The sequence below is a fragment of the Aedes albopictus genome, chromosome 1 (genome assembly GCF_035046485.1).
Source record: "Aedes albopictus strain Foshan chromosome 1, AalbF5, whole genome shotgun sequence".
NCBI lineage: Eukaryota > Metazoa > Arthropoda > Insecta > Diptera > Culicidae > Aedes > Aedes albopictus.
Window position 1 is genome coordinate 257,740,776 of NC_085136.1, and position 18,453 is coordinate 257,759,228.

The 18,453-nt window shown below is 39.0% G+C and overlaps 1 protein-coding gene across 6 annotated transcripts in view; it reads left to right on the forward strand.

Moving 5' to 3' along the window:
- The window catches only part of LOC109400433 (filamin-A), a 365,952-nt gene that overhangs the window by 21,878 nt on the left and 325,621 nt on the right, over positions 1–18,453 (forward strand). The window contains exon 2 of one of the 6 annotated variants that reach the window (XM_062846659.1): positions 1,810–2,377. The exons of the other annotated variants lie outside the window; for them this stretch is intronic. Within the exon in view, the coding sequence (XP_062702643.1) occupies positions 2,360–2,377 (18 nt within the window). The 5' untranslated portion in view covers positions 1,810–2,359. The remainder of the gene's footprint in view (positions 1–1,809; positions 2,378–18,453) is intronic. 6 annotated transcript variants of the gene reach the window in all.

The following is an 18,453-nucleotide window of genomic DNA, read 5'->3' on the forward strand; positions in this document are numbered from 1 at the left end:
TGAAGCTGAAAGTCAGCTTTCTAAAGAAAAAAAAAAAATGAAGAGTAAAGTTTTTGGAAAATTGAAAGTACATGACATCTAACCTGGATGCGCGATGAATATTGCTCCCAGTGTATTTCTAAAAGTTCTTCAAATATCCTCAAACATCTTCGAAGAAATCGTTACAATCCTTATAAGTCTTATAAGTTTTGGAAGAAGACTATTTGTTTCTTTTCATACGCTCTTTTTGAAAGTTAGGTGTAGTATATGCAAAACAAATAACATGAAAAATATTTTCAGATAGTAGCTCACAGGTACATGATCAAAATTTCATTTCAATTAAAAAAGGTCGTGTCTAAACGGTTCATACGTTGAGCTGGAAATGCTCTTTTAGTATTGATGGCCAACTTCATACTGACCCTAACAATCACTCAAAGATCAATAAGTACATACTATGATAGCTTACCATCCAAGTGTCAATGTATGTATACTTTAGTAAGCAAATAGTTATAGCTTATCCCACCTCACTCTCATCCAGCACGCGCGCGCGTGCTACCAAACGAACGACGAAATCGCCAAAAGAAAGTAAATGCCGTGTTTACATCGTCGCAAATCGAGCTCATCCCATAGCAAGGCAGAATCAACGGCGGCGGAAAAGTGTGTGCGAAAAGAAAAGCCCAAAGTGTGAAAATTGCGAAGAAGATCCTGGTCCACCAAAATAGAAAGAAACACACAAACAGGCAGGCAGACTGCTTTCCCCCACAAATCGACGACGCTACGCTTGCTGGTCGGCTCGGCGGCAAAGATAAAACAGATGTTCGATCGCAGAACATCTCTACAGTGACTCACTTTATTGTGTGTCCCCAGAGTGATGATATTGTACTAGTAGTACAATGTACTACAGTAGATGCTTAGTTTTTGAACTTTTTCCGCAAATTTTAAGGTCTGACTTCAAAGATCTCTCAACTGGTATCCACCATGTCAAAACATTCCCTACTTTTTTGAATGATGCTCCCGTTGCGAGCCGTTAGCATCCCAACCAGGGATGGGAAATGTCATAAGAATGTCATTTTATTATTTGCTAATTTCGCTGCGCCTAGTAAGAAATGGTAATCGACGACATCATTAGGGCTCCATAACTGATCAACAATATGGATTGGCGATACTTAAGAACAGAAGTTTACACTGGAAATGGTGTAAATAGAAAAATGTCATGACATTTTTTAAATTACATTCCGCGACATTTTCCATCGCTGATCCCAACACTTACAGTAATAGGTACGTTGTTATTTTTGTTTCTCGGATTTACCGTTTATGACTTCTTGGCGCTAGCATCGCATGTGTGTGCTAGTGTTTTTTAACAAAGGCATACTATCATTATCATCATCGTTTGAACAAAACGAGTTTATATGCTATACGATCTTCGATACTAGGGTTGAGATTCTTCTCAATTCTTTAGACACATTTTCAACGAACTTTTGTTCGAGTTGGAATGTCTGTTCTCTGTGACGATCAGCACGATTTCTGACCACAACCCTGTACGCACAAAAAAAATGAGTCACTGTTAACGACGCGCATCTTAGTGACGAATACTCACCTGCTGATTTTGGGACGGAAAACAGTGCGCACCGAATTAGCTGTGAATCGCTCGTGAACACGCTGTGAATTCGAACAACAGAAGAAGACAAAGAAGAATGCACCTAAACACCAATTCACGGAAGAAGAAAAAGTGCATCGTTTGAAAGCCAGCTGAGTCACTCGGAAGCGGCAGCCATCAGTAGCAGGTCATGTGATTTTTACGTGAAATGTGATTAATATTGTTATTTTCAGCACCGTGCTAACGAATATCCTCAGAAAGTGTCTTCCAGTGGCTAATCAAAAAAATATAATTGGTCTTTGAATTCAAACGTCCAACAGTTTAGCGACTGCCATCACCGTCTAAAAATATTCGACCACAACGATAAAAAAAAACAGTCGTACAAAAGTGAACGTGATTCTCCTGTTTCTTTCTTTTCATCGGTTCCATCCGATCTTGGTGTAGCGCTTCCACCTGTGACAAAGAAAGGAAGCAAATGATATTAAATTGAGAACGTGCTTCTTCGAACCGTGATCCATCCACCCACTGCTCCAGTATTCAACAGGAAACCACCACACAGGCAAAACACATCGAATTTCCTCTCCAGTTCTTCTTCAAAACCCATCGCCAATCACATCCGGAAACCGTAAAACTGATATAAAGTTGCAGAATAGTACACCAATTTGCATACATTATTCGGGCGAGCACTACAAACAGACACCCTTGGACAGGATCAGAACAGAACACGAAGAACACCAGAACATACACCAGCAGTGCCAGTACACTACAACAAAGCTGTCCAACATGGATGTGCAGATTCAGGTATTTACCAGTAGTACAGCTCCATACTTACACTAATTTACACTAGAACAATTGATGCTTCACTACTAGAATTGGTGTTGGTAGCACTTGCTAACAATAACTCTAATCACTCACTAATTTAAGGTAAACGGTGATAAGGTGCGGGCCACTTTGACAGGAGATCCTATTATGGACACTTTTCAGATAAAACTATTATGCTAACCGAAATAGCACAAATGGAACGAGCTCACCACATATGGATCATATTGGTGAATTATACGACTTAAACAACATTTTTTAGCTGTAGAACATCAAATGACTGCAGTCCTGACTCAACACTTTCGCTGAGTTCACCTCAAACAGATAGCAACAAGTCACAAGATGATTTCTCGATCTATTTTCGAGCAACTCATTAATCTTAAAAAGCCATTCATCACCATACGCCGCAAGGGAGGTGTGTTTCATTGTTGTGCGAAACTTTGTCACTTGGTCGCCACAGTGGCTACGCCGTCACCAACCGGCTCTATAAATATATGCGGTGTGCATGCATCCCAATAAGATGATAACATTATACTACTATAGTACAATAAAGGATTCATTGACCGCTACCTACCTTCTAACTTTAGAAACATCATGCGTGTGTTCAAAGCATAAAACCGACAACACCGCTTACTCGCGGTGTTGGATATTGTCTTGTGGGATATTGTTGTATCAACCGAAATCAAAATAACCTGCGATGGTGCTGATGCGTCCGACGTCGACGACGACTCAGGCAACGGGGCAAGCTAAAATTAGATCACACCTCTCTCTCCCTCTCTGTGTGAGGATGATCAACATGTTGAGATAAGTAACGCGCCCAAAATAGTCTTGGAGAGGCGCACGGTGAAGTGGAAGTGAAGCTCGGATCGTTTATAAATTGGGCGTCAATATATCCGCTGTGTATCGGCACTGCACAATGGATGCAATGATAACCATGGTCTACTAGATTATAGACACTTTTGATACAGGATGGAGTTCTGAGTGTTCCATGGATATTAGAGGGTTCCAAATGGCGTTTCAGGGCTTTTAGAGGTCTTCAGAAGGTTTTATGGATGTTTCAGGAAGAAAATAAAAAAAAGTTTTTGGTGGTTTGGGGATATTTCAGGGTGCATCTCATTAGGTTTCAGGATTGTTTGAGTGGGTTTCGAGAGGTTTAAGGAATGTTTCACGTAGATTCGGAAAATTTCAGGGATGTTTAAGGCGGTTTCAGGGACTAAACCAGTGAAATTTTTAGGGATTTCAAGGTTCGCAGTGGGTTTAAATAGCCTCCAGGGAAAGAGAGTCTTAAAACTGTTGTGAAACAATTGCCCTTAAACTGATTTCAACATCAAATTCATGAAACAATTGCATTGAAACAACTTGAAATGCCCTGAATCCATCTGAAACATCCAAAAATGCTATTGACATCTCTCTGAAACCCCCTGAAACGCTCCTGAAACCCCTTAGACCCCATGAAACCCTGGGAAACACCCTAAAGCGGCTCTGAAACCCCTAAAAAACGCTTCTGAACCCCTGTTGAACCACCGAAACTTAAAAACCCACTGAAACTTCAATAAAACCCCTTAAAACGCCCGGAAACCCCTATAACCGCTCCCTAAATTCCCCAGAAACTCTCTGTAATGCTCTTGATACCTTCTGAAATGTTATTGAAGAGCCTTTAAGTGTTCCCGAAACTCCTTAAAGCTCTCTGAAACTTCACTGAAATCCGTATGTTCTGAAGCATCCAGAAGCCTCAACAAAACCCCATGCAAAGCACCTGAAACACCTCTTAAACCCCTTGAAACGTCCTGAAACGCATGGAAAACCCCTGCTAAGCTCCTGAAATACCCATCAAACCTGTGAAACATCGTGGAACTCTCCAAAAACGCTTCTTAAACTCTATGAAACGCACCTGGATTCCCACGAAACTTACTTACTTTCAGTCCTGGGCACCCACGGTGGTGCAGAGTGCCGAATTGAAAGATTTCCATCCTGGCGATTGCCAGCCATCGCCTTGACCTGTGGCCAGGTAAAATTTATGTCGACTTGTTTGATTTCGTTATTGAGGCTGCGCCGCCATGAGCCTCTGGGTCTGCCTCTGCTGCGATGTCCTGCTGGGTTCCAGTCTAACGCTTGTTTGCAGATTTCGTTTCCGCCCCTGCGTAGAGTGTGGCCGACCCATCTCCATATTCGCTCCCGAATTTCTGTCGCTATCGGTTTTTGATGACATCAACGATGGAGCTCCACGTTGGAGATCTAATTGTGAGGCCACCATGCACGAATTATATACCGCAGGCATCTTTTGATGAAGACCTGCATCCGTTGCGTATTCTCCGCTGATACACACCAGGTTTCACTGGCGTATAGCAGCATAGATTTCACGTTCGAGTCAAAAAATCCGATTTTGGTGCGTCGGTTGATCTGGTTGTTTTTCCATACATTTCTTAAACTCGCAAAAGCAGTCCTCGCCTGAACAGTCCTCTTGAACCGTGCACCTATGTCGATCTTGTTGCCGCCATCGGCCGCCATTTGGCTACCATGATATTGGATGCTTTCAACATTCTCCACCAATTGTCCAGCTACCGTAAAGCTGGAAAGGTTGACCGTGTTTACATCCAACGATTTGGTCTTGTTGACGTTGATGGTAACAAGGTTGTTAATCGATAAATTATCGTTATCGGCGATAAAGTTAACGTCTGTTATCGATTATCGTCGATAACGATAACGTCTTCAGGCGGAAACGTCATCGGCGATACAGTTAACTGTGGAAATTATCGACTCGATAACGTCTCCGAAAAATGTTCTACGCGATCTGAACCGTTGTTGATGCCGTCACTACGGTAACTAGATTTATCGCAATATTATCGAAGGTACGTTGATCTTCGCGTTGATTTATCGTTTGATTATCGTTATCGAAAGATTATCGAACAACCTTTATCGTTATCGAGTTTGCGATGAGTTAACTGTCGATAATTTATCGGTTAACAACCTTGGATGGTAAGACCTGCCGCTGAGGAGCGATTGGCAAGATCATCGAGCTTGCTCTGCATATCAGATCGCCGTTGAGCTAGGAGAGTAACGTCATCAGCCAGTTCGAAGTCATTTGGGTGCTCCATGCTATTGGGTTGCCACAGCAATCCACGATTTGGTTCACGGTCAATCGCACCAACCAGGATCTCGTCGATTACGAGACGGTCGAAAGCTTTTTCGTAATCAATGAACACGAAGTAGAGACACCCACGGGACACGATACGAGAACGGACACAACACGTATTGTTCTTACAAACGAGGTAGAGAGACTCGTGGAATTCATTGATTTGGTCCAGAATGATACGAAGCGTGACAATATGGTCCACACAGGATCGTTCGGCACGGAATCCTGCTGGCTGCCGTCGGAGAGTTGCGTCAATCTTCTCATGTATCCGGTCAAGGATCACTGTGACGGTTTGTTGTGGCGAACTGACATTGTAAAGTTCCCGAACAGTTTCCCAATGGCAATGCGGCGACTGGAGTGCTTCGAACGCAAATTGAATAAAGATCCAGGCGTTTATTTAATATTTCGGCCGTTTGTCCATCGATTTGGGTTCTCTTGGCACCAAATGAAAGCTCTAGCATCCTAATAGATCGCCCAGAAATTTTATTTCGATTGAACATTTGGTTACAGAGATATCTTACGAAGAGTACTTAGGATCTATACAACTAAACCTTTTGAGATTTTTGACCAAGTGTATCATAATAAATATCTCAGTCGTCTGTCAACCGATTTGGGTTCTCTAAGCATCAAATGAAAGCTACAATAACCTTGTAGAAGGCCCTGAAATTTCATTTCGATTCGACATTCGATTACTGAGATATCTTACGAAGAGTATTTCAATAAATTCTTTTTTTTATTATTATATTCACTTGTTATCTTGCATGAGTTTTTGACCAGTCTATGGGAAATTATTTTTCAATAAATAATGCTGACCTCATACAAAGTGTATACGAGCAGGTTATTGTTTTCAACAAAATTATAAATAACAAATTACAAATACACAGGAATTCTATGAAAACTAATTATATGTTGAATGAAAGCTTTGAATTTATATATTGTGGGAAAAATGCAAGAACTGGACAGCCAAAATAACTAGCTAATGCCAAAATTGATTAACTTAGTAGATATAGCATTTATGTCCTTTCTACACCATTACCATGAATACCAAGTACAGTATGCGGCAGGGAAAAATGCGAAAGTGTTTTTCAACCTCAAGCCTCAATTTTGTCCATTCGACGTTGACCAATCTATGTTTCAACGTTCCATGGCTAATTTTCTGAAAATTTTTTGAAAAAAATTCCCATTTTGGTCACTCACCTTTACAAGACGGTGCCTGAAGCTGAAGACTATCAGAATTTTCAAACCACTAAAATATACGCGACCTGTGTAAATTTCATATGTGATGAAACAAAAATTTTAATTTTCTCTACAATATCATAAAATTATGTGCTTATTTCATCTGGTATGTGAAACTACATGGCTCTGGATTAGTATGCCCTGTTTGTTCATCGAATTAAAGCTATTTTTTACTATTTTAGCCATTTTCTCTTGTGACCATTGGGCGCGCAGTCGATACCCACTTTTAAGGCTTGCATTATCACATGTTAAAAATCAAATATGTTCATTTTTATTTTGTAGTGCTAGAATATAGACATTGACTGATACACTGTCTTGAAAAAATAGTGATATATATCCCATATTTAACGTGTGATAGTGCCTTGAACTATTCGCATTTTTTCCTGTCGCACCCTGTACTTCGGAGCTAATTTAATCGATTGATTAAAAGATATTAGACAAAGTGTATCTCGCTGATTTTCTCACCCATTTGTTAACCCGTTTCGGTCCTAGTTGGGAATTTAATTTCAAAAAATCACCGTGACTTCATTTTCCATCCGATTTTTACGAAATTTTGAACGAAGATCGCGCTACATCTCTAGTTGTATGGAAAAATATTAAAATGGTATTTTGGTCCTTGGGGTCTGAGTTATTGAAGGGGTTATATGGGTCAAATCGGGTCAAAAATGGACCAACTTCCTTTTAACCTCTGATTATTTGTAAAAAAAAACACATGCAATATGATTGCAAACATGTTCAGTTATCTTTTTATTATTACAGACGCATAGTTTGAGTAAATTGGGATTGTCTGGTTTTGGTTCCGGATGTTCCGGGTCGCGTTTGGGGTGCGTTCGGAGGACACTTCTCACGCGTTCCCTACACTTGACATTTTTTCTCGCATAATTCTAAAAACAGGCTTGTCCTGATTCATTCTTCATAATTTTGTGTACTGAGTATGATGAAGGAATATTCAAAGTTTTTTTTTTTTTGACATATTGGCCGTCATCCCGGATGCTCCGGGAACCTGGAACCACCCGGGGAAGTGGCCATTCTCCAAATTGTTATGAAACATGGCTTGCGACATATCAATCTTCATGATTTTGCAAAACAAGTATGTTAGAGTAGAATTCAGAGGTATTTGGACATATTGGCCACCATCTAGGATGTTCCGGGAATCTGGAACCACCCAGGGAAGTGGCCATTTCCATAACAGTTATGCAAAATGGCTTGCGACATATCAGTCTTCATGATTCTGCAAAACAAATATATTAGAGTAGAATTCGAAGATTTTTAGACATATTGGCCACAATTTTGGATGTTCCGGGAACCTGGAACCACCCGGGGAAGTGGCCGTTTCCATAACAATTATGAAACATGGCTTGCGACATATCAATCTTCATGTTTTTGCCAAACAAGTATGTAAGAGTGGAGTTCAGAGGTTTTTGGACATATTGGCAACCATATCTGGATGTTCCGGAAAAATGGCTACTTCCTTGGATGGCTGCAAGTTCCTAGATCATCCAGAGTATTATACAATATGTCCACAGCCATCTGGATTCTCCTCTTACCTTCCTAATAATAAATATCATGAAAATTGATATGTCAAGCCATGTTGCATAATTTATTGGGGCATGGTCACTTCCCCGGATGGTCCCCGGTTACCAGAATATTCAAGATGGATGGCAATATGTCCAAAACCCTCTAAAATCTACTCTAACATACTTGTTTTGCAAAATCATGAAGATTGATATGTCGCAAGCTATGTTTCATAACAATTTGGAAAATGGCCACTTACCCAGGTGGTTCCAGGTTCCCAGAACATCCGGGATGGCGGCCAATATGTTCAACAATCTCTGAGTTCTACTCTAACTTACTTGTTTTGCAAAATCATGAAGATTGATATATCGCAAGCCATGTTTCATAACTGTTTGGAAAATGGCCACTTCCCCGGGTGGTCCCAGGTTCCTGGAACATCCGGGATGGTGGCCAATATGTCCAAAAACCCTCTGAATTCTACTCTAGCATACTTGTTTTGCAAAATCATGAAGGCTGATCTGTCGCAAGCCATGTTGCATAACTGTTTAAGGAAATGCCCATTTCCCTGGGTGGTTCCAGGTTCCCGGAACATCCAACATGGTGGTCAATATGTCCAAAAACCTCTGAATTCTACTCTAACATATTTGTTTTGCTAAATCATGAAGATTGATTTGTCGCAAGCCTTGTTTCATAACTGTTTGGGAAACGGCCACTTCCCCAGGTGGTTCAAGGTTCCAGGAACATCCGGGATGGTGGCCAATATGTCCAAAAACCTCTGAACTCCACTCTTACATACTTGTTTTGCAAAATCATGAAGATTGATATGTCGCAAGCCATGTTTCATAACTGTTTGGAAAATGGCCACTTCCCGGGTAGTTCCAGTTTCCCGGAACATCCGGAATTGTGGCCAATATGTCTAAAAACCTCTAAATTCTCCTCTACCATACTTGTTTTGCAAAATCATGAAGATTGATATGTCGCAAGCCATGTTTCATAACAATTTGGAGAATGGCCACTTCCCCGGGTGGTCCCAGGTTCCTGGAACATCCAACATGGTGGTCAATATGTCCAAAAACCTCTGAATTCTACTCTAACATATTTGTTTTGCTAAATCATGAAGATTGATTTGTCGCAAGCCTTGTTTCATAACTGTTTGGGAAACGGCCACTTCCCCAGGTGGTTCCAGGTTCCAGGAACATCCGGGATGGTGGCCAATATGTCCAAAAACCTCTGAACTCCACTCTTACATACTTGTTTTGCCAAATCATGAAGATTGATATGTCGCAAGCCATGTTTCATAACAATTTGGAGAATGGCCACTTCCCCGGGTGGTTCCAGGTTCCCGGAACATCCGGAATGGAGGCCAATATGTCCAAAAACCTCTAAATTCTCCTCTAACATACTTGTTTTGCAAAATCATGAAGATTGATATGTCGCAAGCCATGTTTCATAACAATTTGGAGAATGGCCACTTCCCCGGGTGGTTCCAGGTTCCCGGAACATCCGGGATGACGGCCAATATGTCAAAAAAAAACTTTGAATATTCCTTCATCATACTCAGTACACAAAATTATGAAGAATGAATCAGGACAAGCCTGTTTTTAGAATTATGCGAGAAAAAATGTCAAGTGTAGGGAACGTGTGAGAAGTGTCCTCCGAACGCACCCCAAACGCGACCCGGAACATCCGGAACCAAAACCAGACAATCCCAATTTACTCAAACTATGTGTATGTAATAATATAAAGATAATTGAACATGTTTGCAATCATATTGCATGTGTTTTTTACAAGTAATCAGTGGTTAAAAGGAAGTTGGTCCATTTTTGACCCGATTTGACCCATATAACCCCTTCAATAACTCAGACCCCAAGGACCAAAATACCATTTTAATATTTTTCCATACAACTAGAGATGTAGCGCGATCTTCGTTCAAAATTTCGTAAAAATCGGATGGAAAATGAAGTCACGGTGATTTTTTGAAATTAAATTCCCAACTAGGACCGAAACGGGTTAATAGATTCAAGATCTTTAGGCAGTTAACAAAATATACAATATTTCAGAATATGTAAGCTATTTTTTAAACATCCCATACAAGATTCTAGGAGATGTCTGGCATTTATGGTGGTTTAGTCCATGATCCATAATGCTATTTTGGAAACCAATCCACTAGATGCCAAATCCACAATATTTTCCAGAACTTTTGGTCAATTACACAAAATAAATATGTTAAATACAAATAATACAACAATTATTTTAATAAGTGTAAGAAGGGTTCTGTTCACCATAGGTGGATTAAATCGGGTTTTTTTTTGGGTTTCGGAAACAGTAGGTTGTTGGCATAAGGTCCCCTATCCACCGTGGTGGGGCTGCCACCTTAGGTATAGCTTTCGGTGAAGGAGCATTTCATACTTAGCCGCTATATACCAGAACAGACGCTGTTTGAGCCGCACTGTACAATGCACCACTGTACAATGCACCACTTGTGCAGTGATGCCAGGTGCCGCAACACGCACCTTCTTGGTGAACAGTGGTTACTAAGTAGTACTACAAAAATAAGTTTTTAGCAAACTTGTATCCAATTTCTAAACGATATCCGCCACAGTACATAAGGATCGCCATACATGTTATGGCAGAAGATTGTTTGTTTACACTTGCTCGAAGATCGAATGGTCGTGGCATTGGGACTAACCCATCCTGAATGAAGAGTGAAAGATGCTCTGATCTGCCCTGATAGGCAAATTGGGTGAACTGAGTGATTCACCACCAGCCACATTTCGATCGGAGAACGATCAGCTGCTTGAGGGTGAAAATTTATTGAGCCCCTTCTCTTCTAAGCCGTACGGATTTGCCTGAAATCAAATATCTTTACGGTGATGCATTCAAAGGGTAGGTGTACAGATTTTGGACATTGAGATCTATTTTTTGACATGTTATTAAAAATAAAAAATAATAATAATAATGAAGGGGAGCGGATCTGGTGTGATGGTTAGAACACTTGACTATCACGCCGAGGACCTGGGATCGAATCTCACTCCCGACATACTCGCAAAATGCGAGTTCTTCCTTCGGAAGGGAAGTAAAGCGTGGGTCCCGAGAGGAACTAGCCTAGGGCTAAAAATCTCGTTAATATATATATATAAAAATAATAATGAACAAAAATTAAAAAAAAAATACAATGTTGAAAAATGTGATTGTCGAAGCTTTTGATCAATTGATGATGTTTAGTACCCTTGCCCTAAACAAGCAGCACTACGGAGGAAAACAAAACGCAGAAACTCGCAGGATGATTCAGCAGCCGGTCGGTCAAACCGTGCGGACGATAATTCGACACTGATTCTTCATTAGGGCCTAACTGACATTTTCGTTTTCTCTTCATCGATCCTCTCTTTGTGTTATTACAGAATGTGTATTGAGTTTTCCCAAAATTTTTTGATTGAAATGCGAAGGAGATGTCTACATCTTGCTTTAGAAACAAAAAGAATAATGATTTTGTTTGTTTTGATAAAGTTATTAGCGAAAGAGCGAGTCGACGAAGAGAAATCGATCAAGTCAGTTAGGCCCTTATGAAAAATCATTGTCGAATTTTTCTTTCTGTGAGAGAGTGTATAGGTACATATAGATAGAACGTAATAATTTCACTTTCGTTTATTTACTTGATGACGTGAATCATTTTCGCAAGCCGACCGGTCAGAGAGAAGATGTTTTTAGAGCGAATTGTGGGTGGTTGTACATTTTTGCCTATACAAACATTTCAGAATAACAGTTCTAAAAACTTAGAACGCAAAAAAGAATGGTTGAAAATTTTAATCCAGGAATCCAGGATTCACTTTGGTTTCCTTCAGGAGCTCCACCTGAAATTTCCTTGGAAGTTCAATCTAGGATTTCCCAAAGGAGTTTACAAGGAATTTCTTTAGATACATTTTAGATTTCTCCAGTAGTTTCACCTATGATTTTTTTTTCAGGAGTTGCACCTAGGATTTCTCCAGCACTTTCATCCGTAAATTTTCCAAGAGCCTGTAATTTTTTTTTTCCAGAAGTTTCACCTTGAATTTCTCCAACTGCTCCATCTGGGATTTACCTAGGAGTTTCATTGAGATTTTCCAAGGAGTTCCACCTTTGTTTTTTTTTTTTCAAGAGTTCCTCCTGGGATTCTCCAGGAGGTCTACTTGAGATTCATCTAGAACTTCCACCTGAGAAATTCCAGATAGATTTTTTTTTTGCAGTTCCACCGGGGATTTTCCAGGTGTTTCACTTTTGGTTTTTTGTTCAACCAATTCCACCATGAAATTCTCTGGTAGTTCCATCTGGTATTTACTCTATGTAGAAGTTCCACCAGGAACTCCTGTAGGAGTTTTATTTCGGATCCCTCCGGGAGCTCAACCTGGGATATCTCCAGAAGTTCGATTTTGAACTTTCAAGTTCCACCTAATATTCCCGATGTGTTCCACTTAGAATGTTCCCGGGAAGTCTACATTGGATTTGTTTTTAAAAATTTGTCCCAGGTATTCTACCAATTGTTTTTCCAGAAATTTCCCCAGAAGTTCATCCGGAAATCCCTTCTGAAACTTTTTTCGTCATTGTAGGAGTTCCTTTGAGATTTTTCTCTAGATTTCTTCTTTCAGAAATTGCTCCGAAAATTCCAGTCCACTTTTTTCAAAAGCTCCTTCGGAATTTCTTGAATATACTCTCAAATGGCTCTATAAAATACATTTATAGAGTTTTTTCGAGAGTGTTTAATGAATTTCGTAAAAACTTTCACCGACAATTTCTTCAGGAGTTCCTCCTGGAATGCCTTAAGTATTTCTTCTAAAGTTTCCTCGAAAATGGCTACAAGAATAACTAAAGTAGTTTCTGCGACGTTTACTGGAGGTCCTCCAGCAACTCCTCCAAAGACCTTTTCAAAATTCCTTCAAGATTTTGTTTTGCATAATGTCTTTATAAGTTCCTTCTGAGAATCTGCTCATTTTTTTCAAAAGCTTATTTGTCAATTCTTTTTAGAATGTCTTTAAAGATTACTTTCAGGCTTCAAAAAGTCGCTTACAGCATTTCTCAACATTTTTGCAGGAACGTTTCATAGAAACCTCCACAAAATAGTACAGTCGGCGTTTGATTTTCAGACACTGAAAGTCATTCAAAGTACCATTCAGAGCTATTTGTGCGAGTTCTTAAAATATCCTAAAATCCCATGAAAAATAGGGGAACTAATACTATTTTTGACAACATTATTCTCTTGGCTATGATATCAAAGGTACATTTCCTCTTCCAATGTTTCTATATGCTCCATTTGAAAATGTTCAATTCGTTTGTTAGGAAACTCCTGTAAGTATTTTCTCTGAAATTCTGCAACACATTTATGACTTGTTTGTTTCTGAAATGTAGAATTTTATTAAAAATTCTTTCAGTAATTTTTACAACGGTTTTGATTTTTGTAAGGTTTTCTTTATTGAACACCTTAGGAACTTTTCTTCGTTTTTTTTTTTTCAAAGACTTCCATTGGAAATTTCTTCAAAATTTCTATATCATTTATCATTTACTTTTCGAAATATGTTAACATTTAATTGATTCTTATAATAAATTCAGGAACTTTTCCGAGATTTTTAGATTATAAGATTAGATTTTTAGATTAGATTAAAAATTTTAATTTTGGATTGATTACGGGAGCTTTTACAGAGTTTTCTCCATTGTAGTAAAAATTCAGAATGAATCCTAGGCAGATCTCAAAAAAAAAGTCCTACTTGAAAATCTTGAAGGATTTCCAAATGAAACTTCTGGAGGAGTCCCATGTGGATTTCCATGATGAAACACTGGAGGAGCTTCTGCATGAATTTCGGCGGAACTCTCGGATTTGTCACTGCAGGAACTCCTGGAAATACTCTTGAACAAACTGCAGCTATTCCGAAAAAGAAAACTCCCAGAAAAAATCCAACAGGATTTTCCTCAATAATTTTCACAAGAATTTTCGGCAGCATTTCACAGAAAACCTCCGGAAGAACTCCTGAAGATTTTACTGCAAAACTTCCACAGCATCTTTTGAAGAAAATTCCGGAGGAACATTGAAAAAAACGTGAGGAGATTCCAGACAAAATTCTCGGATAAACTTCCGGTTAATAGCCCGGAGGAACTTCCGGATCAGTTATTGAATCAAGGTACTTCCTGAAGAAGAGCTCCCGGAGGAACTTCCGAAAGAATTTCCTCAAAAAAACTTGGAGAATTCACGGATAATATTTTGAAAGAATTTATAGATGATCTTTGGAAGCTTTCATTGAGGAGCACGGAGGAACTGAAGGACAAATTCGGAAGGACAAGAACTCATAGAAGAGCTTCTGGATGATTTCCGGAGCAATTCGTGAGAGAATTCTTGGCGAAATTGCTGAAAAATCTCACGGTAGAACATCTGGAGGAGTTCCAGGAGGTACAAAAGCGTTGAGCTACTTTTGTACAAATTTCTGGATTAATTCATTAGGAAATTTCCGAATTCGGATAAACAGAGAAATTTCTACAAAAGTTCCCGAACAAACTTCTAGAAGATTTCCCGCTGGAACATCTGGAAAAGGTCCCAAAGCAAATTCCGGTGAATTTCTCCTGAGATTTTTTTTGTGGAATTCCTAGTGGTATTCCTTAAGGAATTCCGGGTGCAACTCTTAGAAGAATTTTCAGTAGAACTCCTGAAGGTAATTCAGATGGAATTCCTGAAGTAAGTCTCCGTGGAACTAATAGAGAAAATTCCAGAGGTATTTTTAGCAAATTTCTCCTGAAAGAATTCCCAGTAATACTTCTAGAGAAGTTCTCTGTGAATCTGTACAAACTCCCGGTGAACTTCGTAGAGAAACTTCTGCTGGAATTCCTAGGGCAATTTTTGGAGGTAAGAGTTCCTACGTAACTTCCAAAATCCTGCAAATTATCGCAATCACCAGGAGTATTTCAAAATAGACTTCCTAATGGAATTTTCAGTGGAAATCCTGAATAATTTCCCAGTTGAACTAATAGTGGAACTTCCAGAGGAATGGCTACAGCGATTCCGGAGGGGCTTTTAGAATAATTTCCAGTGGAAAATTAAAAAAAAAATGCTGCTGATAATTTCCTTTAAAATTTTCTCAGCATTTTCTTTGAAAATTTCTTAGACATTTCCTTCGCATATTCTTTGTGAGCTCCTTCGGAAATTTGGTAGACAATTTATTTCAAAATCACTCATGTAATTCCTTTGTTCAATCGATCGGTAATGCCTTTGGAAATATATTCAGAAATTACTTGATGAAAACCTTTGAAATTTTCATTGGTATTCCTTTAGCATCTCTCCAGATTTTTTTTTTTGAAAACTTTTTTAAATAATTCCATTGGGAGTTCCTTCGGTAATTTGTTGAAGAAGTTTCAGTTTAAAAAATACTTTTGGTAATGCCCTCTTTCCCTAATTTCTAAGACAATTGTTTCGTAAATGTTTCAACATTGCTTTTAGGAGATTCTTCAGCAATTTCTTCGAAGTACTCTTTGAAAATTTCCATGGGAATCGCCCACTTTTCCAAATTAACAAAACATCTCAGGCATTTTGATGTTTAAATCATTTCACAGATTCTTTGGAAATGTCTTAGGCTAATGCTTCGGAAAATTCTTCGATAGTTCTTCTGGAATAAATTTGGTAATTACACAAGAAATATCATCGAAAATTCCTTTGAGAATTTCTCAAGTTATTCTGTTGGAAACTTCGGTTATTTCTCTGGCTATTTCCTTGAAATTGCCGCATTCTTCTGTTATTTTCAATGACAATTCATTTGGCAAATTTCGTTGAGCTTTCCATCCGAAATTTCTTTGAAAAAAAAACTTTGGAAATGGCTTTGCTCCCATCAGATCAAAGCTTTTTTGATCCCATTTCAGGACCCAAATAAGTGTGCAAAATTTGGGCACGATCGGTTATGTCTACGTTTTGCGCATCGCGTTTGAAGTTTGTATGGGATTTTACATGGGAAAACACACTTTTTTGCATTTCTCTCATAACAAGCTCGAATTTTTCTAAAACCGTGTAACTGTTAAAGTGAAAACATAGCCTACGGTGTCCTGAAAAACTTTGTCGAAGACCGCGAAGTGTTCTGATGCTTATGAAAAAAGTTATAGCGTTGGCATTGCTTGGCGAAACATCATGATTTTGTTGCTATTGTTATTCCATTACATGTTAAAACATAAACACATGCATGCGGTTCGTTGGTTATAACTATTTTCACAAGCATCGGATCGCTTTGTGGTCTTCAACAACGTTCTTCAGAACATCCTAGGCTATCAATTTACAATATCGGTTAAAAAGTTTCAGACAAACTTTTTCAATTTATGGCTAAAATGCAAAAAAGTATGTTTTCCCATACAAAATCCCATACAAATTTCAATTGCAATGCGCAAAGTGTAGACGCAAGCGATCGTGCTCAAATTTTGCACAGATACTCAGGACCCGGAACGGATCCCACACTACTGTGCATAAACATCAACCGAATATTCTTTTTTTTTTATTTAAAAATAAAAAAATGCTGGGACTTCTATCGCTCGATAAAAAAGCTTTCAAAAGTCCAAACTGTACTGTAACCCAGAATCTTGATGTACTTTCTCGCAAAAAAAGTCTTTCAGTTATTGAACTCTGATGTTGAAAGTTTTGTTAATATGTTTGATGTGATTTGTGCTTTGTACAAAACCGGTTTGACTATTTTGACACTGAAGATACTACAATATGTTGTATGCTTGTTGAAACTTTTTTAAACACAGGACATTTTTACGATTTGAAACGAACGCGGGACATTTCGCGGGACGTAATTTGTCGCGGGACATTTGGTCAAAATGCGGGACTGTCCCACGAAACGCGGGACGTCTGGTCACTTTAGTGTACACAGTACACGTATCGACTGCTCCCGGATTAAGGATTTTCTAAAGGAATCCTTGAAAGATCTCTAGAAGATACCTGTGGAAATTATTAGAAGAAATTCGTTAAACCCGTAAACACCCGGGAAGATCTTCTTTTGGTAGAAATACAATAGTCAAGGGGAATAGTTGTGCTAAGACATGTATGGTGCCTCCCTCTTTGCTGGTAGCCGAAAATACATGGCTCTTTTGTTTTTTTTTTCAATTTAAATTCTACATGTTTTTGCTCAAATTTCGTCGAATTACTAATCATCAATAGTTTTCACTGACCCTTGACATGCAATGCATCACTTCCATCAGAATGATGAATCTGTTGAAGTTTTCATACCAGAACTATTCTAAGGCCTCCAAAGTACTACGAAGTGTACTTGTACTTGTGTCTCAAATCCAACATTCAAATCAAATTTTATACACGATGAATGAACACATAACATACTCTACGGTACTCAAAAAGACTCAAAGCTCCCCTGGAAAATTCATGGTACATGAATTGGGTGACCAAGATCATCCAAACTACCCTGGAGTTCATTTTCTTAAGATCTACAACATCTACCACCATTTGTGTTCACTCTGTTCAAGAAATTTAGTCACGACGATGCACATTAGACCTCGCAATGCTACGAGCAACTCGATATTGTGGTAGTTGGAAATTTCGTAAAATATAAATGGCCTCCGATACACTTAGAAGATTGGGTTACGATATCTACATTCTGTATCATGTTTAAATTGCAAAAAATATTCGTGGAATGTAGTCTATACTACTGATGGAGCCTCGATACACAACTATAATGCTCCAGATACATTCATGGGATATTCCAGGCTTTCCAAACTATTTTGGAATTAGGACCTTCAAGGTCTACAGGCTCTACTCTTGTTCCTGTACACTCGATCGGCATAATTCTTTCACGATTGTGTCTGTTGCACTTCATAATATTACGAGTATCTCTATGTGTTGCTATTTGGCTGTCCACTGGCCTACAAATGGGCCCAAACGTATTTTGAAGTATGGGTCGCAATATCTGTAAATCTTAGGATAGTTTTATTGAAGCAAATGCTCACGGAATATAGTCTACGCTACTCATAGTGCCTCAGAGTGCAATTCTGATGGCTTAGCAACATTCACTTGGTGATCTAGGTCATCCAAACTATTTTGGAATTAAAAACTCCAAGCTCCACAACAAGCCCTACTGATCTTTGGAGAAATTAGTTGTAGGAATTCCTGTAGGACTTCCATGAAGAATCCCTGGAAGAAAATCTGGAGCAATTCTTGCAGGAATTT